Source organism: Aotus nancymaae, unplaced genomic scaffold (assembly GCF_030222135.1).
Source record: "Aotus nancymaae isolate 86718 unplaced genomic scaffold, 86718_ANA_hifiasm-v0.15.2.pri h1tg000021l, whole genome shotgun sequence".
Classification (NCBI taxonomy): domain Eukaryota; kingdom Metazoa; phylum Chordata; class Mammalia; order Primates; family Aotidae; genus Aotus; species Aotus nancymaae.
Genome location: NW_026988433.1, coordinates 21,055,365 through 21,077,797, shown reverse-complemented (window position 1 = coordinate 21,077,797; position 22,433 = coordinate 21,055,365). Strand labels below are relative to the sequence as shown.

Here is a 22,433-nt window from a genome sequence, read left to right as displayed (position 1 = left end):
TGGCTGAAACTTGAAACAAGCCAAATGTTTGTTAACTGTAGAATGGGTTAATAAATTATGAAGATATTCACTATTAGGAATACTACACGCTAATGAGAAGGAGTGAACTAAGGTTATATGCAATGACATGGGTGAATATAACATTCAAGATATTACCTGAAAGAAGTCGGACACAAAATAGTATTTATTGCATCATTCTATCTGTTCCTAGAGAATAGAACAGGCAAAATATTCTTAATAGTAGAGGTTAGAAAATTGGATACTGTGTGGGGGTGGACAGATAAGGGAAGGGACCAGTAAGCTTCTGGTGCAGGGAATTTTCTTTTCTTTTCTTTCCTTTTTTTTTTTTTTTTTTTGAGACAGAGTCTTTCTCTGTCCCAGGCTGGAGTGCAGTGGCACAATCTTGGCTCACTGCAACCTCTGCCCCCCAGGTTCAAGCAATTCTCCTGCCTCAGCCTTCTGAATACCTGGGATTACAGGCACGTGCCACCATACTCAGCTAATTTTTGTATTTTTAGTAGAGAAAGGGTTTCACTATGTTGGCCGGGCTAGTTTCAAACTCCTGAGACCTCATGATCTGCTAGCCTTGGCCTCCCAAAGTGCTGGGATTACAGGTGTGAGTCACTGTGCCCGGCCAGGAATTTTCTATTTCTTAAACTGAGTGGTGGTAACAGGGGTGTATATACATACAAAACTCTACTCCTAGGTGAAATTTATCCTAGAGAAATGAAAACACACATCCATGCAAAAACTTGTATATGGTTGTTTAGAACAGCATTCTTGGCTGGACGAGGTGGCTCACACCTGCAATCCCAGCATTTTGGGAGGCCAAGGCAGGCAGATCACTTGAGTCCAGGAGTTCCAGACAAGCCTGGACAGCATGAGGAAACCCATCTCTACAAAAGATACAAAAATTAGGCAGGTGTGCTGGCGTGAACCACCTGTAGTCCCAGTTACTCGGGAGGCTGAGGTGGGAGAATTGCTTGAGCCCAGGAAGCAGATGTTGCAGTGAGCTGAAATTGTGCTGACACTGCACTCCAGCCTGGGTGACAGAGGGAGACCCTGTCTCAAAAAAAAAAAAAAAAAAAAAAAAAAAAAAAAAAAAAGACAGAAAAAGAAAAAGAAAAGAAAAGAAAATAAATGAAGTACTGATTAATGTTGTAATATGGGTGAACCTTGAAAACATCATGCTAAGTGAAAGAAACCATCACAAAAGTCTCCATATTGTATGATTCCATTCCTAATAAATGTCCCAAATAGGCAAATCCATGGAGAAAGAAACTAATGGGTGGTTGTCAGTCTGGGCATGGAGATGATGGGAGTAACTGTTAATGGGCACAGTTTCTTTTATTTTTCTTGAGACAGAGTCTCGCTCTGTTGCCAGGCTGGAGTGCAGTGGTGAAATCTCGACTCGCTGCAACCTCCCACTTTTTAATTTTTTTCAAGACGGAGTCTGGCTCTTATTGCCCAGGCTGGAGTGCAATAGCATGATCTCGGCTCACCACAACCTCCTGGGTTCAAGTGATTCTCCTGATGGGCACAGTTTCTTTTGGGGATGATAAAAATGTCCAGGAACGCCAGGCGCGGTGGCTCACTCCTGTAATCCCAGCACTTTGGGAGGCTGAGGTGGGTGGATCGCAAGGTCAGTAATTGGAGACCAGCCTGGCCAATATGGTGAAACCCATCTCTACTAAAAATACAAAAATTAGCCGGGCATGGTGGTGCACACCTGTAGTCCCAGCTACTTGGGAGGCTGAGGCAGAAGAATCACTTAAACCTGGGAGCTGGAGGTTGTAGTGAGCCCAGATCTTACCACTGCACTCCAGCCAGGGTGACGGAGACTCTGTCTCAAAAAAAAAAAAAAGTCCAGGAACTAGATTGTAGTGATAGTTGCACAATCTGCAACTATACTAAAAAATCATTGTGGAGTTCACTTTTTAATTTTCTTAAAAACATTTTTTTTTTTTGAGATGGAGTCTCTCTCTGTCTCCCAGGCTGGAGTAAAGTGGTGCAATTTCTGCTCACTACAACCTCCTCCTCCTGGGTTCAAGCAATTCTCCTGACTCAGTCTCCCAAATCCTTGTATCTGGGATTACAGGCATGTGCCACAATGCCCAGCTAATTTTTGTATTTTTAGTAGAGACAGGGTTTCACCATGTTGGCTAGGCTAGTCTCAAACTCCTGATCTCAAGTGATCCACCGACCTCGGCCTCCCAAAGTGCTAGGATTACAGGCATGAGCCACTGCACCTGACCAAAAACATTCTTTTTTTAGAGCCAAAAATCTCTCTCTGTTACCCAGGCTGGAGTGCAGTGGTGTGACCATAGTTCGCTGCAGCCTTAAACTCCTGGGCTACATTGATTCTCTCACCCCAGCCTCCTGAGCAGCTGGGACTGAAGCAGGAGTGGCGAGAAACAAACCTCTCAAACACCAAACTGAGGAAGGAAGTGGCTTTTTATTCGGCCAGGAGCTATGGGGGCAACAGATTCTCAAAGTGGAGGAGGGGGTGAGAGGGGAAAACCCCTAGCCTTCTTCTGTTTCCAGATCTCCATCTCCTCCCTCCCCTCCCCTCCAGATGGAAAGGAGGGTAAAAAAGAAAAAAAAAATACCAAAGAGCTGGGGAAATGACTCCTTTTTTCAGTTCCCAGCGTGTCTGCTATCTGTTAATCTTGAAAGAGCTGCAAATGAATGTTATCCCTGCTGGCTGAAGCCCGGCACTGGGTCATGCCCCCACGTCTGCAGGTCTCAGGTTCCTTCCTGGAAACACCTCTGCCAACAAACAGTTCATTGCTTTTGTCTTGTCTCTGTAAGCCCCTCCCCGCTCACACTGCATATGACTTAGCAAATCAATTAAGCCAAAAGATTGTAAAGTCGGATGTCCAGCAATGGACAATGACATAGGTTTGCCTCAGTTTCCCCTTTAGTGTTGTAAGCCTATAAAGGGGAGAGAAACTGCTGCTCGGGGAGCTCAGTGAAGGAGGCTCTTGACCCTGTAGCCCCTGGCCGAATAAAAAGCCACTTCCACCGGGCGCGGTGGCTCACGCCTGTAATCCCAGCACTTTGGGAGGCTGAGGCGGGTGGATCTTGAGGTCAAGAGATCGAGACCATCCTGGTCAATATGGTGAAACCCCGTCTCTACTAAAAATACAAAAAATTAACTGGGCATGGTGGCGCGTGCCTGTAATCCCAGCTACTCAGGAGGCTGAGGCAGGAGAATTGCCTGAACTCAGGAGGCGGAGGTTGCGGTGAGCCCAGATCGCGCCATTGCACTCCAGCCTGGGTAACAAGAGCAAAACTCTGTCTTAAAAAAAAAAAAAGCCACTTCCTTCCTCAGTTCGGTGTTAGAGAGGTTTGTTTCTCACTGCTCTTGCTTCAGGACTACAGGTACACACACTAACACCCGGCTATTTTTTATTACATTTAGTAGAGACAGGGTCTCCCTATGTTGCCCAGGCTGGTCTTGAACTTCTGAGCTCAAGGGATCCTTCTGCTTCAGCCTCCCAAAGTGCTGGGATTGCAGGTGTGAGCTACCATGCCAGGTCCACTTTAAATGGTTGAATTGTCTGATACGTGAATTATATCTTTGATAAAACTGTTACTGTTATTTTAAAAAGTCCTTACACAATATACTTAAGATTTATGCACTTTATGGTGTGTACTTCTATCCCAGTAAAATTTAAAACAAAACAAAGTAATAGTAGTTTCCTACCAAAGGTGTCTGAGAAGATGGACAGACAGGGAGAAGATATTTGGGATGGGTTACTTGCTGGGACACCAGGGAGCAAGGGACTCACTGCCAAAGTCTTCTCTTGAAGCACCCAAAAATGTGCAAGAAAGATCAAGTAGGAAGGGTCCCCAAAAGACAAAAGGAACAGGGGAAGGGCTGAGCGAAGTACAAAGGATGGAATACTGGAGAGTAGAAAGGAACCCAGTTTGATGAAAACAGATTTGGTTTTGGCAAAAAACAAAAACAAAACAACACAACAACAAAAAACACCTTTAAATGTTTATTGTAGGCTGGGCACGGTGGCTCACACCTGTAATCCCAGCATGTTGGGAGGCTGAGGCAGACAGATCACCTGAGGTCTGGAGTTCAAGACCAATCTGACCAACGTGGTGAAACCCTGTCTCTACTAAAAATACAAAAATTAGGCAAGCGTAGTGTTGCACCCCTATAATCCCAGCTACTTGGAATGCTGAGGTGGGAAAATCACTTGAACCCAGGAGATGGAGGTGGCAGTGAGACAAGATCGGATCGTGCCACTGTACTCCAGGTTGGGCGACAGAATGAGATTTCGTTTTTTGTTTTGTTTGAGACAGAGTTTCACTCTTGTTGCCCAGGCTGGAGTGCAATGGCATGATCTTGGCTCACCGCAACCTCTGCCTCCCTGGGTTCAAGTGATTCTCCTGCCTCAGCTTCCCCAGTAGCTGGGATTACAGGCATGAGCCACCACACCTGACTAATTTTTTGTATTTTTAATAGATATGGGGTTTTCCATCTTGGTTAGGCTGTTCTTGAACTCCAGACCTCAGGTTATCTGCTCGCCTCGGCATCCCAAAGTGCTGGGATTATAGGCATGAGCCACTGTGCTCCGCTGAGATTTTTTTTTTTTTTTAAGTTTATTGTAAAGCAGCACCTTGATGTAATTCTGCAAGTATGAATTGAGTGCCTTCCATGTGTCTGGGCTAGGCATGGGGCCAGGAATCTGTGACTCTAAGCAGCTGCTTGCTGGGAAATAAAAGTGGGAGGAAGGGAATAGGTTGGCAGCTAGAGCCACAAGGAAAAGCTGCATTCTATCAGGGAAGATCCCTAGCCCTCGAGTAGGGGCTGAGGCTGCAGGAGGCAGAGGACAGTTCAGAACAGGGATTGGGGAGTGTTGGGGAACAGAGGAGTCAGATTGGCTTCTCAGATTAGGTAGTGAAAGCTTTGGCTAGAGGAGAGGGATTTTCCTCCCCCAGCAAGGCAGGGCTCTGAGTAGGGCTAAGCTGGGAAGGGTAGGGCAACACCTCTCCCCTTTGGCTTTATCAAAATTCTACTGTAGTGAATGCTAAATCTGTCAGAGCCCAGAAGGGCCATTTAAGCCATGACACCAGAAATCCAAATTCAGTTAATTTGGTGCGTTTTCAGGGATGAGGTTGGGGTACTAGGGAATTGGGATAGTGAGGAGGTTGACCTTGAGCAGACATTTAAATTTCTAATAAGCTGGCTGGGCAAGGTGGCTCATGGCTGTAATCCTAGCATTTTGGGAGGCCAAGGTGGGAGGATCCCTTGAGGTCAGGAGTTCAAGACCAGCCTGAGCAACATATGGAAACCCCGTCTCTACTAAAAATACCAAAAATTAGCCAGGTGTGTGGTGGGCACCTACAGTCTCAGCTACTCAGGAAGCTGAGGTGGGAGAATTGCTTGAACCTCGGAGGCAGTGGTTGCAGTGAGCCAAGATCCTGCCACTGCACTCCAGCCTGGTTGAGAGAGTGAGACTGTCTCAAAAAAATAAAAAATAAATAAATAAAAATACATTTCTAACAAGGCCTTTAAAGATTCTGGTGCAAGGGGGCTGGGGGGAACTCCATCTAATCCTCTCATACAGGTGACTCCTGGAAAACCAAGAAGAAGCTCCTCCTCTAATCTAATCTAAATCCTTTCTGCTGCCACAGTAATCTCACCCTGCCTTCCCTGACTTTTTTGGTCAGGAATAAAATGCTCCTAAACTTTTTTGATTTCTGCTGTTGGATTTAGGCCAGTGAAAATAAGGCGCCCCAGAGGTTAAGTGAAATTCAAGCTTATCATTATTTCCAGTTCATTCCTTGCTATCCTGGACCTTGTTGTCTCCTCTCACTGTGAACTATTAATTCAGAGGAACTTCTGGGTCACTCCGGCAAGGGAAGACAGCTGATCCCAGAAGAGAGGACTGCCATTCTCTTGTTTATTTATTCAAAATGTGTTTAGACCAGGTCGATGGCTATATGGAGCAACTGAAACTCTCCTATACTGCTGCTGGGAATGTTCAGTGGTGCAATCACTTCGGAAAACTGTTTGGCAGTTTCTTGTAAAATTAAAACATAGACTTACTATATGATCCAGCCATCCCACTTTCAAGTATTTATCTGAGAGAAATAAAAACATATATCCCCAAAGACTTGCATGAGAATGTTTATTACTGCTTAAACTAGAATCGAATTTTTTTTTTTTTGAGGCAGGGTCTCACTCTGTCACCCAGGCTGGAGTGCAGAGGCACCATCTCAGCTCACTGCAACCTCTGCTTCCCAGGCTCAAGCAAGCGTCTCACCTTAGCCTCCTAAGTAGCTGGGTACACGTGTGAACCACCATGCCTGGCTAAATTTTTATAGTTTTTGTAGAGACTGGGTTTTGCACCCGCCTCGACCTGCCAAAGTGCTGGGATTATAGGGGTGAGCCCCCGCGCCTGGCCAAAAACCAGAATCAGTTCGAATGTTTGTCAGTATAAATTGTAACATATCCAAGTGCTATGCTACTCGGCACTGAAAAGAAATAGACTTGATACGATCAACAGCATAGATGAACCTCAAAAACACTATGCTGAGTTAAAACACATTATTCATAAAAGGACGCACTGTATGGTTCTCTTTTTTCTTAGTATATGTACTTAATACATTAATTTACTTAATTCATATTAATACACATTTTTCTGATTGTTTTTAATCTTTAATGATTGTGCTTTCTTTTGAACTCCAGTAAGTTTTGTTATTAAAAGGTAACATACAATGTAAAGTGCTTAAGACGTGTGTAGATTAATAACTATTTACTAATGAATACATCTGTGTTACTTTGTAGATCAAGATATAAACATTTCTAGAAAATCTTTCTCATATCTCCTTGCAGTCTATACCCTCTGAATGGAACTAGTTACTTACTTCTCTCACTTTAGGTTAGTTTCCCTGTTTTTGAACTTCATATGTTGGAATTATACAAATTGTACTGCATATTTAAACTCAGTATCTTATTTTGTTATAAATATTGCTTTGTTAGATGCTTTTTTTTTTTGAGATGGAGTTTTGATCTTTTGACCCAGGCTGGAGTGCAGTGGCTTGATTTCGGCTCACTGAAACGTCCACCTCCTGGGTTCAAGAGATTCTCCTGCTTCAGCCTCGCAAGTAGCTGGGATTATAGGTGCCCACGACCACTCTCAGCCAATTTTTGTATTTTTGGTAGAAATGGGTTTCACCATGTTGGCCAGGCTGGTCTCAAACTCCTGACCTCAGGTGATCTGTCCACCTTGGCCTCCCAAAGTGTTGGGATTACAGGCGTGAGCCACTGCACCTGGCCTGTTAGATGCTTTTCTTGCTTAGTACTGTCTCATGAACATTTTGTCATGATATGAATGATATGATATGATATGATATGATATGATATGATATGATATGATATAATTTATTTTTGAGACAGGGTCTTGCTCTGTCCCCCAGGCTGGAGTGGCATGATCAGGGCTCTCTGCAGCCTCTGCTTCCTGGGCTCAAGGGATCTTTCCACCTCAGCCTCTCAAGTAGGTGGAGCTACAGGTGTGCACCACCACGCCTAATTTTTGTATTTTTTGTAGTGATGAGGCTTCACCATATTGCCCAGGCTGGTCTCTAATTCCTTAGCTCAAGAGATCCACCCGTGTTGGCCTCCACATTTTGCAATTATAATCTGCAATGGAATCATAATTTTTTTTTTTTTTTTTTAAGATGGGGTTTCACCATGTTGGTCAAGCTGGTCTTGAACTCCCGACCTCTGGTGATCCGCCTGCCTTGGCCTCCAAAGTGCTTGGATTACAGGCGTGAGCCACCACACCCGGCCTTCAAATTTTATTTTATTTTTTTTATAAAGACGGGGTTTCACCATGTTGGTCAGGCTGGTCTTGAACTCCCGACCTCAGGTGATCCGCCCGCCTTGGCCTCCAAAGTGCTTGGATTACAGGCGTGAGCCACCACACCCGGTGGAATCATAATTTTAAATTGCTGTATTGTTTATAACATGTGCTTGGTTATACTTATATAACTATTTTCTCCTTTATTGTACCTGAGGTAAGAGAAGCTCAGGGAATCCATTCAGGCAGCAAGTGGAGAAACTAGCTCTCAAACCTGCATGTCAGACTCTCATTCTTCCACTGCAAAAAAGCAAAGTGCTCAAATATGGTCACCAGCCCTGGAGAAGTCTTACACAAGGGCATTATGATAGCAACAAGAATGACTAATAAGTATTAATGGCCCATGACAAGAGAACAAATACCATTAATTATCTCAATATATTAGGCTTATTAGTAATGTTTGCACAGAATTATTCATGCAAATATTATTAGTCTGTGTCGGGGACAGTTGTTAAATTCAGCAACAGGCTCAACAGCTGAGCTCCCAGCCTCAAGGTTCCAGATGTGCAGGGGCCAGGGCTCTCAGGGACACGCCCCCTGGGCCTCCGGGGAGCCAATTGACGCGCAGAAGGCGGGGCCCTGGGAGCGACAATGGTGTTATCCAATGGAACGACAGCCGGAGCCGCTCCTGGCCAATGGGCGCGCTCCTCCGCGATGGGCGGAAGTGGTGAGGCAGCTCTGGGGGCCGTTGTTCGGTGAGGGGGCTGACACAGGAGGATCGGTGTCTGCAGCTAGCGAGTCAACGTTTCTCTTCTTGTCCCTGGTGAGGTGTAGCGGCGGCACACGGCTGGAGAGCCCCTGTGGCCTCCAGTTCAGGAAGGGTCCGGCATCCCAAGGGAGGGTGTGTGGGCGAGGGGTCTCTGGGCCCGGGGTCGCGGCTGTGAGGAGAGGATGCCGGCGCCGCGGCGTCTCAGGCACCTGGAGAAGGCCGCGTTTTCTTCTCTGGAAACCGGGGCCTCGACGGCCCCCAGTGACGCCGCCCCCTTCGCGGCCTAGGTTAGCTCGGGGAACCGGGAAGCAGGCGTTGTCCGCAGCGCCGCTGTGGCCACCGCGCTCCGGGTGGAGCTGGACTCGGGGCCGGCCTGGGCCTGGAGCCCGAGCCTCGAGCTGCCGGCGTGGGGGGTCGCGAGTGGCCTAGTGCGGCCTCGAGGCCGAAGGATCCGAGTCCGAGCTTCCACTCCGACCCGCTGGTGCTGCGGGGAACTCAGGTGGCCTTCGCTTTCGTAGCCTCTAAAGTGGGGATCAAGACTTTCACTTCATAGGATTGTGGTCGGGATTAAAAGATTGTCCCGGTAAGCGTTTGGCAATTGCTATTATTTGAGAAGCCGCTTACTTCTTCACTCCCCATCACCGACTTTGCTGGGGAAGGGGGCGATTGGAAACCGCCTTGGGGGGTCTAGACCCAGCAGTGGAAGCTCCGCCGCCTCTGGCAGAGGGACGGTCCCCTCTGCAGACCGGAGACATCTAGCCGACCCCCAACGGTCTCCTTATCAGCTTGAAGACTTTTCTGTGCCTCAACTCTTCCATGCATTCGCCCATTTTCTTGAGCCCTTGATGTATTGTCAGTCCTCTGCCTGAAGAATCTGAGGCCCAGGGAGGTTAAATCTGGCAGAACCAGCCAGAACTTGACCCCCCCTGCAGGCCACCCCCATTCTCCTTGCAGCTGGAAAATCGAGCACCTGCCATGTCTGCGCTCTGGCCTTAGTTTAGAGTTGGCCACTTAGTGGGCTGTAATAGAACACACCTGAAATCAGTCGGACAGCCCTGAAAAAGATATCTAGGCCAGCCATCCCTAGTTGCAATTTCATATCAGAGTGAATATCTTTTTTTTTTTTTTTTTTTTTTTGGGATATGGTGTCTCTTGTTGTTCAGGCTGGAGTGCAGTGGTGAGATCTCCGATCACTGCAACCTCTGCCTCCCGGGTTCAAGTGATTCTCCTGCCTCAGCCTCCTGAGTAGCTGGGATTACAGGCGCCCCTCACTGGCTGATTTTTGTGTTTTTAGCAGAGACTTGGTTTCACCGTGTTGGCCAGGCTGATCTCGAACCCCTGACCTCCAGTGATCCACCCACCTCGCTCTCCCAAAGTACTGGGATTACAGGCCTGAGCTGCCGCACCTGGCCCAGAGTGGCTATCTTGAATCATGTCATTCCCCAGTTTAAAGGCCTTTAATGATTTACTATTGAGCTTGGGATCTAATCCAATATTCTTTCTGTTTTATATAAAAAGACCTCCTTGAGTCATTCCCCTTTTTTATTATGCTCTTCCAGATCTACCTTTACTTTCTCTTTCATTGCTTTTAGTCCTTTTGCCCTTCCCACCGCCTGGATGGATTTTCCCTCATTCCCATCCTCTGTCTTTGTCTTTTCATGGTTGGCTCTTGTACTTCAGTTCTTAGTTTAAATGTCATCCTCCAGAAAGTTCTTCCCTGACCACTCTTAGCTAGAGAAGATTTGCCTCTACTCTACCCCATCTGTTTGTAGTTTTTTTGTATTTTGTATGGTTTTTTTTTTTTGCTTATTGTTTTTCTGTACCACTAAATTGCTTTTTCAGACACGATATTTCCTTAGTTTGTAAAGTATTCTTAGTGGCAGGGCACAATGGCACACAGTATGGTCTGGGACTGCCTCGACCTCCTACCTCCCACTTCAGCCTCCCAAGTAGCGGAGATTACAGGCATGTGCCACCACACCCACCTACTTTTTTGCTTACTTTTTATAGAGATAGGGTCTTACTATGTTTCCTGGCTGGCCTTGAATTCCTGAGCTCAAGTGATCCACCCAACCCAGCCTTCCAGAGTGCTGGGGTTACAGGTGTGAGACACTGCACCTGGCCCACAGTATTGTAGTGGCCCAATCCCAGCTCACTGCAACCTCTACCTCCTGGGTTAAAGCAGTTCTCTTGCCTCAGCCTCCTGAGTAGCTGGGTTTACAGGTGCCCGTCACCACACCCCACTAATTTTTGTATTTTTAGTAGAGACTGGGTTTCTCCTTGTTGGCTAGGCTAGTCTTGAACTCCTGACCTCAAGTGGTCCACCTGCCTTGACCTCCCAAAGTGCTGGGATTACAGGCACAGTATTGTCTTACTTAAACATGTTGAACAAATGACTTACTACATGTTTTGAAAAGTGGTAGTTGGCTTAATGCCAAAACCATTAAAGAACCCTATTGGGGGCAGGATTTAAGACCATTTTTGTATAATGGAAAGGAATAATCTAAACAATGGTAGTAAAGTTGCCAGTGCTTTGCTTTCTGCATTGACATCTTGTTTAAAAAGGAGGAGAAACTTCATAGTGAAGAAACTTGGCAGACACCATATCAACTATGTGATCAGAGTTTACATCAATAGTAAAATAAGACTGTTGACATCATGTATCTTCGAATTCAAGGCGCTGAGATGAGCACAACATGATTTCTTTTTTGAGATGGAGTCTTGCTCTGTCACCAGGCTGAAGTGCAGTGACATGATCTTGGCTCACTGCAACCTCTGCTTCCCAGGTGTTTTTTTTTTTGAGACAGAATCTTGCTGTTTCTCCAGACGCCAGGCTGGAGTGCAGTGGCGTGATTTCGGCTCACTGCAACCTCTGCCTCCCGAAGCAATTCTCCTGCCTCAGCCTCCCGAGTAGCTGGGACTATAGGCGCACACCACCATGCCCAGCTAATTTTTGTATTTTAGTAGAGACATGGTTTCACTATGTTGGCCAGGGTGGTTGCGATCTCTTGACCTCGTGATCTTTCCGCCTCGGCCTCCCAAAGTGCTGGGATTACAGGTGTGAGCCACTGCGCCCGGCCTCAGCCTCCCAGGTTTAAGTGATTTTCCTGCCTCAGCCTCCCAAGTAGCTGGGATTATAGGTGTGCATCATCACTCCCAGCTAATTTTTGTATTTTTAGTGCAGACGGCGTTTCACCAGCACAAAATGATTTCTATGGTGTTCTTGCTAAAATTGTATAACTTTAATCATGAGAAAATGTCTGACAAACCCAAATTGAAGGACATTATATAGAATAACTAGTTGGCTGGGCACGGTGACTCACGCCTGTAATCCTAGCACTTTGGGAGGCCGAGGCGGGTGGATCATCTGAGGTCAGGAGTTTGAGACCAGCCTGGCCAATATAGTGAAATCTCGTCTCTACTAAAATACAAAAATTAGCTGGGCATGGTGGTGTACACCTGTGGTCGCAGCTACTTGGGAGGCTGAGGTGGATGTTGCAGTGAGCCTAGGTTGCACCACTGCACTCCAGCCTGGTCAACAGAGTGAGACTCTGTCTCAGGAAAAAAAAAAAAAAAAAAAAAAAAAAAAGCTGTATGCTTACCAAGGTCATGAAAGAGAAGGAAATACTGAAGAACTCTCCCAGATCAAAGGAGATTAAGTACAAGTAACAGCTAAATGCAATGTGTGATCCTAGATTGAATACTGAACCAGAAAAAGGGTGGGATGGTGATTTTTTTTTTTTTTTTTTTTTTAAGACAGGGTCTTACTCTGTCAACCAGGCTAGAGTGCAGTGGTACAATCACTGCTCACTGCAGCCTTGACCTCCTAGGCTCAAGTGATCTTCCCATCTTAGCCTTCTGAGTAGCTGGGACCACAAGTATGTGCCACCACGTCTGGCTAATTTTTAAATTGTTTGTAGAGAAGAGGTTTCACCATGTTGCCCAGGCTGATCTTAAACTCCTGGGTTCAAGCGATCCTCATAGCTCACCTCCCAAAGTTCTGGGATTACAGGCATGAGCTACTGTGCCTGGCTTATTGGTGAAATTTGAATAAATTGTATAAGTTAGTTACTAGTATTGTATTAGTGTTAATTTCCTGTATCTGAGAATTTTACTGTTGTTACTTATGATGCTTTTAGGGTTATTGGATGAAGCCTATAAGGGATGTTATTTTATTTATTTTTATTTATTTTTGAGATGGAGTCTCGCTCTGTCTCCAAGCTGGAGTGTAGTGGTGCGATCTCCGCTCACTGCAACTTCCAATTCTCTAGTCCAAGCGATTCTCCTCCCTCAGCCTCCTAAGTAGCTGTGATTACAGGCACATGTCACCATGCTTAGCTAATTTTTGTATTTTTTTTTTTTTTTTTTTTTTTGAGATGGAGTTTCGCTCTTGTTACCCAGGCTGGAGTGCAATGGCGCGATCTCGGCTCACCGCAACCTCCGCCTCCTGGGTTCAGGCAATTCTCCTGCCTCAGCCTCCCGAGTAGCTGGGATTACAGGCACGCGCCACCATGCCCAGCTAATTTTTTGTATTTTTAGTAGAGACGTGGTTTCACTACGTTGGCCAGGATAGTATTGATCTTCTGACCTCGTGATCTGCCCACCTTGGCCTCCCAAAGTATTGGGATTACAGGTGTGAGCCACTGTGCCTGACTGGAATATTATTATTATTATTATTGAGTCTGCCCATTATTATTGTCATTTTTGAGATAGGGTTTCACTCTGTTGCCCAGGCTGGAGTGCAGTGGCATGATCATGGCTCGCTGCAGCCTTGAACTCCTGGGCTCAAGCATTCTTCCTGAGCATTCCTCCTGCCTCAGCCTCCCTAGTAGCTGGGAATAGAGGCGCCACCATCCCTGAATAATTTTTTTGTATAGTTGGGGTTTCCCCATATTGTGGCCAGGTTGGTCTTGAACTCGGGCTCAAGTGATCCGCCCACCTTGGCCTCTAAAAATACTGAGATTGCAGGCATGAGCCACAGTATCCAGCCTAGTAAAAGTATTTTATTTTATTATTTTTATTTTTTAAAAGAATAAAATTATTTTAAATTGAAAATTTTAAAGTAAGAAAATCCCAAGGGTGGATTTCTTGAATAAAATACTTCAACACACAGGTTTGGGTGACATTTTCTGTATACTAGTTTTTGATTTTGTTTTTTGCATGTCATCTTTAAAGCAGAAATGAAAGAGAAAGTTCATGTCTTCCTTTGTGGTTTTCAGGAAGCGCTAAAGATGGCTGAATTTCTAGATGACCAGGATACTCGACTGTGTGACAACTGGTAAGACATTAAATCTATGAAATGTTAGTGGAATGAGGACAAACTAGTTTCTATAAAGGGTTGGTTTATTTAATGGTAGGTTAAAATTGGAGCCATATAATATTCAGTACAAATAAATGGCACTAGAGCTTTTTAACAATTTTTGATAAACTGCCTGTTTTAGTAATTTGATAAGATGGTTGGTTTACGCAGAATAAAGTAGTACTAGAGCAATAGGATGAGTCTGGGAGTCTGGACTGTAGTTCCTGTCCTTAATTAATGACCTTTGGCAAGTCACCTTACTGCTTTGGAGTCTCACTTTTCTTTTCTTTGTTTTTGTTTTTTTGAGAGGGAGTCTCACTCTGTCACCCAGGCTGGAGTTCAATGGTGTGATCTCGGCTCACTGTAACCTCTGTCTCCTGGGTTCAAGCAATTCTCCTAATTCTCCTGTCTCAGCCTCCTGAGTAGCTGGGATTATAGGTGCCCACCACCACGCCAGGCAATTTTTGTAGTTTGTAGTAGAGACAGGGTTTCACCATGTTGGCCAGGCTGGTCCTGAACTCCTGACCTCAGGTAGTGCACCTGCCTCTGCCTCTGCCTCCCAAAGTGCTGGGATTACAGGTGTGAGCCACCGCTCACAGCCTTTACTTTTCTTACCTATAAATAATTTTTTGTACGTCTGAAAAGGTTGTGTTTTTTTTTCTTGTATGTTTTTTAAAATGATAATAAAGTGTTTGGACTAGATCAGTGTTTTTTTGTTTTTATTTTTTTGAAACAGGGTCTCCCTGTGTCGCCCAGGCTGGAGTATGGTATTGTGATTTTGGCTCACGGTAACCTCCACCTCCTGGGTTCAAGCAATTCTCCTGCCTCAGCCTCCCAAGTAGCTGGGATTACAGGTGCCCGCCACTACACCTGGCTGATTTTTGTATTTCTAGTACAGATGGGGTTTCACAATGTTAGTCAGACTGGTCTCCAACTCCTGACCTCAGTTGATCCGCCTGCCTTGGCCTCCCAAAGTGCTGGGATTACAGGCGTGAGACATGGCACCCGGCCAATCAGTGTTTTTCAAAGTATGATGCAAAAATTTCCCCTGGTGGCTTTCTTGGGAGCAAGGTTTAAGGAGTTTGGTTCTACATCTAGTGACAGAGCAGTTCAACTAGAGTAGCTCTGTCTTAACTCAGACTTTTTTTGTTTGTTTGTTTCTTTGAGAGGGAGTCTCACTCTGTCACCGATGCTGCAGTGCAAAGGTGTGATCTCAGCTCACTATAACCTCTGTCTCCCAGGTTCAAGTGATTCTCCTGCCTCAGCCTCTCAAGTAGCTGGGATTACAGGTGCCTGCCACCACGCCCAGCTAATGTTCTGTACTTTTATTAGAGACAGGGTTTTACCATGTTGACCAGGCTGATCTTGAACTCCTGGGCTCAGGTGATCCACCCACTGCGGCCTCCCAAAATGCTAGGATTACAGGCATGAGCCACTGTGCCTGGCCTTTAACTCTAATTATAAAGGATTTTACTGCTTGTAAAAAAAAAAAGGTGTAGTTGATTTTTTTTTTTTTTTTTTTTAAAGACAGAGTCTTCCTCTGTTGCCCAGGCCAGAGTGGAGTGGCAGTCACAGCTCACTGCAGCCTTGACCTCTTGGGCTCCATTGATCTTCCCACCTCAGCCTCCAGAGTAGCTGGGACTACAAGCATGCAACACCATGCCTGGCTAATTTTTAATTTTTTTTTAATAGGGATGAGGGTTTAACTATGTTGCCCAGGCTAGTCTAGTCAAATTCTTATGGCAGTCAAGCTTAATCACTATCATTTTGTTGTAATTGAGTGAGTTAGAAGGAATGTGTCACGTTTTGAGTTTTAAATTAAGAGTTTTTTAACTAGTTCGTGACTGAAAGACAGCTAATGTTTAAAGTTTATTTGGCCCCGAGGAAGGGGCCTGATTATTTTTTATATCTTGATTTAGGTAGGGGAGGGGAGTATCTAGCTGAAGCGGAATTTTATAGAAGTAGAAAAGCAGGTTAGAGGAAGGGGCTGTGGGCACAGGTGGTTTTTATATAATTATTAAGGGGGCAATTAGGCTTTTTTTATATAATGATTAAAGGAGAAATTTTTTTTTTATAATAGTAGGGGCGAGGTATGCCAAGCAGAATGCAGTTACAATGGTTACAAGTGTTGAGAACAGTACGTTTTAATGTTTCTAAGTGCAGCATGACCCAGTTATGTACTCAAAGGGGCTGTGGTAAGGAGAGGGAAGCCATGTTGGCGTTTACAGTTAAAATGGAGTCAGTTATGCTAGCCCAGGGTAGGTTATTACAATTTCCTGATTCAAAAACTCTTAGTGAAGACTGGCACAGTCTTGAATGTTAAGCTTTCTGTTTTGGTGTTTATAACCCACATGAATTACAAGAAAGAACATCTCTTTCCTGATAAAATGAAACCAGTTGTAAAGTTAATCAGCTGGTTCCTGTTGGGGATTTCCTAAGAACTTATCTTGGTATATTGGTGCTATACAAGTGCTCTTACTGTAAGCTGATGAAAAAAGCAAAGCAGAACTGTCTGCTATGTTTATTACGTTGTTTTATTTTCCTTCACTGGGTACTTCTTTCACAATGTGCTATGTTTAACTTACAAACTGTGATGGAAAGAGATGTTTAATAAGGAAAATAGTTTGACTCATTGGTGGACTATTTGAGTCAAATAACGTTGTTGTTGTCTTTTTTTCTCAGCCTAACTTTGGCAGAAGTAGGATATAATTAGAGCAACGGCTGGTTACAATATTCTTTATCTGCTTGGAATTAAGATTTTATCTTGTTGAAGGTGTCTTGCCATATTATAGGGTATTTCTGCTGTGCCATTATCACCTTCTGCCATTTTGTAAACTACTTTAGTTTTGTTTGGGTTTTATATGTATAGCTACTGATACAGAGTAATCAGTGAAACAAACAGTCACAAGAAAACATGATTTTATAAGACAACAGACACATTGGTTTTAGCATTAGTTGAGATACACCTGTTTTATTAGCCCACTCCAATTAGGGAATCTCAAGCCTAGGACATTATATAAATAACTTTGCTAAGAGAGTTAAAGGGGAGTTAATGGAAAGCTAGTGAAAAACAAGGTTATTAAAGCCAAATAAATTAAAGAAAAAAGCAGATTAGCATAGAAGGCTGACTGAACCTGTAAAGAATTGATTTCTGGCTGTTTGTGTTTAGTGTTTGGAAGCCTCTTGGGAATTTTTCTAGAAGCTTTGGTTTGGCTTTCAGTCATTTCTATCTAAATGAAATTTCACCCCTAGCCCTTAATTGAGACTTTTAGCAGTTTTATCTAGATATGGAATTGTGTACTCATTTATCTCACTTAAAACATCTTCATTTTATCTCAAGGTAGGAAGTAAGTATATTAGTATTTTGTCTGGTTGGAATGTTTCGTAGGAATATATTGGCAGTTAAATTTTAAAAGAAAAAGCCCAACAGGCAACCGTTTTATATAATTGTTGCAAATATCTTTTATCTTTTTCTTTCAACATTTCCCAAGAGGTGAAAATATGGAAGTAGTAAATGCTTTGTGGTCTTACCTGACAGCTGCTTTTTATTCTTGCTGCTTCATATTATGATGGAGTGGTTCTTAAGATTTTTTGTTTTCATTCTAAGGTTTTAATGGCCTTGTGTATGTAGTATATTTGATGTCAACAAGTTATCCTGAACAGCCTTGTAAAATAAACACTAGACATTTAGTGTCTTCATTTTTGCTACTAAAATAAAATTATTGCCAAAATTATGAAAAAGGAACCCAGGTTTTCTTCACCCTAAGCAGTAATTACTGGCTTTAATTTTCATGGCATTTAAACAAACATGATTTACAACCATAATATAGTATGCTTCTTTTACTTTGTTGGTGTACCATATATAACTTAGCGATTTCTTTCTTGCTTAGGTATTTTTAATGACTTTCGTTTTTTACCATTCTATGATACTGTAATGAAAATATTCATACATAATCTCAAGAGTGGGATTATTGTATTATAGAGTATATAATTTTATGGTCCTAGAAATGCATTTTCAGACTGTTTTTAGGCAGTTTATACTACCACCGGTAATGTATTAAGATATTAGTTTCACAACATCTTTAAAAAGTTGGGATTTATTATTTTAACTGTATTAATTCAAAATGAGTTGTTTCCTTAGAAAGCTAGACATTTGAGAGAAATATGGAAAGTTAAGTGTCAGGTCATTGTAATTTATCTCTTTATCCATTTGAGTTTTCTTCCCATCTCTCACAGTTGATTGTTCTGTCACCTTCCAGTGCTGCCTTGAGAGCTGCCTTGAGGTCCCTAGCTTGATAATTCCACTATTGGTTGAAAATGAATTTGTACTTTCTTGGTGTCTTGGTCTTTCAGATTGGAAGAATGACTATAGCTGGAGGCACATCATTTATTGTACTTCGAAATGTTTCTTAGACAATGTCTGAATAATAAAGGTTATTAAAAGAGAAATAAGCTATTTGTAACAGTGTGGGAGAGAGTTTCTCTAGTATTCAGCTTCAGAGGCAAAATATGATATTAATTTGTTTTATAACTATTGATTCTGTTCATTATTTTATTTTTCTGAATCATTATTATTTTAGGTGCCTTCTTTAATGTACTCTTTAGCTGGTGAAATTGGAATTTTACAATGGTCCTATCCAAATGAGTAAAAGTAAGGCCTTTGAATAAAATGTACCTTTAGTTTGAGTGTATATATAATCTTTTCAAGTTTAAATGGTCTTACTCTTTCATGTAAGATTGTCACTTTACCTCCTTTTTTTTTTGAGACAAGAGTCTTGCTCTGTCGCCCAGGCTGGAGTGCAGTGGCACAATCTCAGCTCGCTGCAACCTCTGCCACCCGGGTTCAAGTGATTCTCCTGCCTCAGCCTCCCAAGTAGCTGGGACTACAGGCGCGTGCCACCACGCCCCGCTAATTTTTTGTATTTTTAGTAGAGATGGGGTTTCACTGTGTTAACCAGGATGGTCTTGATCTCCTGACCTCATGACCCACTCTTCTTGGCCTCCCAAAGTGCTGAGATTACAGGCATGAGCCACCACGCCCGGCCTATCTCCTTATTTTATGTAGCTTAGATATACTCTTTGATTGGACTGCTAAACTAAGTGAGAATAGCAAAAATGAAGTGGGGAGACCAGACTGGTAGAGGAAAGGGTCCAGGATTTCATTTTTGTACAATTTTGCAGTGAAGTTTCTACCAACCCAGCCAGAGAGCATGTTTCTGTAATCAAGAAGCATCCAGCCTGTTTTCAAAGGCACATGAGACATAAAGGAGATTATTTCCCCTTCTCCTTTGACTATCCCAAAGCTGGCAGCTTCTCTTTTTGGTTTGACTTTTCGTGGAATAAAATCCAGTGAAATTAAACTACTTAAGACTGAGGGAAAATAAGTGGTAGGATGGTTTTTCACTTGTTTTTTTTGTTGTTTTAGTTTGTTGTCTGTTTTAAAATAATCCTGGAGTATAACACTCTGCTTTGGGACATGGATGGTTTTGGAATAGCCTAGCTCCACTCTTTTTGGCATCTGACTTCATGTTGTGATCAGCTCTGACTTTGAGAAAGTAAAGCTGAGCTTTTAGAGGTAGTAGTGCATAGCACTGGTAACTCAGAATGTTGCACAGAAGAGTCAGCCTTCAGAATTTAGTTCTTTTTTTTTTTTTTTTACTTTTTGACACGGAATCTCGCTCCATCACTGAGGCTGGAGTGCAGTGGCATGATATCGGCTCTCTGCAACCTCTCCCTCCTGGGTTCAAGCGATTCTCCTTTCTCAGCCTCCTGAGTAGTTGGGATTACACCCGCTACCACACCCGGCTGATTTTTTATATTTTTGGTAGAGGCAGGGTTTTACCATGTTGGCCAGGCTAGTCTTGAACTCCTGATCTCAAGTGATCCATCTGCCTCAGCTTGCTAATGTGCTGGGATTACAGGCATGAGCCACCGCACCTGGCCAGGATTTAGTTCTCAACCTCCCAAGTAGCTGGGATTGCAGGTGCCCACCATCACACCCAGCTATTTTTTGTATTTTTAGTAGAGACGGGGTTTCACCATGTTGGCCAGGTTGTTGAACTCCTGACCTCAGGTGATCCACCTGCCTAGGCTTCCCAAAGTGCTGGGATTACAGGCGTGAGCCACCGTGGTCGGCCAGAATTTAGTTATTGAAAAGCAGGAATGGTAATAGTCATGAGTTTGTAGGCTAGGTATTCACTAAAGAGAAATAATGGAGACTAAAGATTGGACAGGACAGATTTCCATGTGATACCACTGTGGAAGAAAAGGCATAGATCAGTCAGTAATTCTTGCCTTTTTCTTTGGTCTATTTCTGTAGCAAAAAAGAAATTCCTGTGTTTAACTTTACCATCCATGAGATCCACTGTCAAAGGAACATTGGTATGTGTCCAATCTGCAAGGAACCATTTCCCAAATCTGACATGGAGACTCATATGACTGCAGAACACTGTCAGGTGAGCCACCAAGTACCCAAATGTTTATACATGTGTTATATTTGCTATTGTTCATAAATGTATTCCATTTGCTATTGTGCAATAACAAATGAGCGTATTGTCACAAAGCCAATTTATTGATTCTCATTTCTTACTCTAGGTGACCTGCAAATGTAACAAGGAGTTGGAGAAGAGGCTGTTAAAGAAGCATGAGGTTAGTCCTCTTGCACTATGGAGTGAGCTACTATGTGACCAGTCCTACTGAGATTACAGAGCCACATGCAAAGCAGAAAGCGAGTCTGGTTGAGTCTTAGTTCTCCAGGAGCTCACATGCGTACTGTCTCTCAAAGCCTGTTTGAAGCCTTGACTATGTGACTGCTGCCAGATTCGGCTACCTGGCTGTTGGAACTCCCTTGTGTATATTGAGACTCCCAAAGTCTCTCCCTTTGGAACTGAGTCTATCATTGCTGATGGGGTTTGGTTATTGGCAGCCTCACTGAATATGAAGCCAGCCCTGGGGTTGCAAGTATTGGATAACCTCTTTAGCACACAGCCTGCCTTAAATGTTGTCATTGCATTTTAAATTCTTGAGCACATAGGTAACATGCTATTTAATCTGAAGAACTTCCTTAGCATTTGGTGAGAGAGAATAGAGTATTATTTGCTCACTTGTTGAGATAAATAAAACTGGCCAAAGGATTTTCTTTTTTATTTTTTTCTTTTTTATTTTTTTTTTGAGACGGAGTTTCGCTCTTGTTACCCTGGCTGGAGTGCAGTGGTGCAATCTCGGCTCACCGCAACCTCTGCCTCCTGGGTTCAAGCAATTCTCCTGCCTTAGCCTCCTAAGTAGCTGGGACTACAGGCATGCGCCACCATGCCCAGCTAATTTTTGTATTTTTAGTAGAGACGGGGTTTCACCATGTTGACCAGGATGGTCTCGATCTCTTGACCTCGTGATCCACCCACCTCGGCCTCCCAAAGTGCTGGGATTATAGGCGTGAACCACTGAGCCTGGCGATAATAGAGACAGGGTCTTGCTGTGTTGTCTAGGTTGGTCTTGAACTCCTAGGCTCAAGTGATCCTCCTGCCTCGGCCTGCCAAAGTGCTAGGATTACAGGCATCAGCCACTGCGCTCAGCCCAAAGTTGTTTTTTTTTTTTTTTTTGAGACGGAGTCTCTCTGTGTCGCCCAGGAGGCTGGAGTGCAGTGGCATGACCTCGGCTCACTGCAACCTTCATCTCCCGGGTTCAAGTGATTCTTCTGCCTCAGCCTCCCGAGTAGCTCGGATTACAGGCGTGCACCACCACGCCCAGCTAATTTTTGTACTTTTTTTTTCTCACTCGGTCATCAGGCTGGAATGCAGTGGTACTGTTTCCCCTCACTGCAACCTCTGCCTCCTGGGTTCAAGCAATTCTACTGCTTCGGTCTCCCGAGTAGCTGGGACTACAGGCGCGAGTCACCATGGCTGGTGATTTTTTTCTATTTTAGTAGAGATGGGTTTTCACCATGTTGGCCAGGATGGTCTCAGTCTCCTGACCTTGTGATCCAGGCAGCTTGGCCTCCCAAAGTGCTGGGACTACAGCTGTGAGCCACCACGACTGGCCTAATTTTTATATTTTTAGTAGAGGCAGGGTTTCACCATGTTGGCCAGACTGATCTTGAACTCCTGACTTAAGTGATCCACCTGCCTCAGCCTCCCAACGTGCTAGGATTACAGGTGTGAGGCACCGTGTCCGTCCCAGGTTTTTTTTTTTTTAATTAAAAACTTTGAGACAGGGTCTCACTCTGTCACCCAGGCTAGCATGCAGTGGCATGATCATAACTCACTGCAGCCTCAAATTCCTGGGTTCAAATGATCCACTCATATAGGTGAGACTACAGGTGTCGGCCACTATACCTGACTAATTTTATTTCTTTTTGTTTTTCACAGTGCTGGGGGCTTGCTATGTTGCCCGGGCTAGTTTTGAACTCCTGGCCTCAAGTGATCTTCCCTCCTTGGCTTTTTTTTTTTCTTTTTTTTTTTTTTTGAGATGGAGTTTCGCTCGTTACCCAGGCTGGAGTGCAATGGCGCGATCTCGGCTCACCGCAACCTCCGCCTCCTGGGTT

The 22,433-nt window shown here is 44.0% G+C and overlaps 1 protein-coding gene across 4 annotated transcripts in view; it reads left to right on the top strand.

Moving 5' to 3' along the window:
- The first annotated feature begins 8,557 nt into the window (after positions 1-8,557).
- The window catches only part of TRAFD1 (TRAF-type zinc finger domain containing 1), a 33,947-nt gene continuing 20,071 nt past the window's right edge, over positions 8,558-22,433 (top strand). For 2 of the 4 annotated variants that reach the window (XM_012469034.2, XM_064379818.1), the window contains exons 1-4: positions 8,558-8,649; positions 13,815-13,873; positions 20,214-20,349; positions 20,489-20,542. In XM_012469034.2, the coding sequence (XP_012324457.1) occupies positions 13,827-13,873; positions 20,214-20,349; positions 20,489-20,542 (237 nt within the window). In that variant the 5' untranslated portion in view covers positions 8,558-8,649; positions 13,815-13,826. Of the gene's footprint in view, positions 9,179-13,814; positions 13,874-20,213; positions 20,350-20,488; positions 20,543-22,433 lie in introns of all 4 variants that reach the window. The other 2 variants (XM_064379821.1, XM_064379819.1) reach the window with 2 other exon arrangements.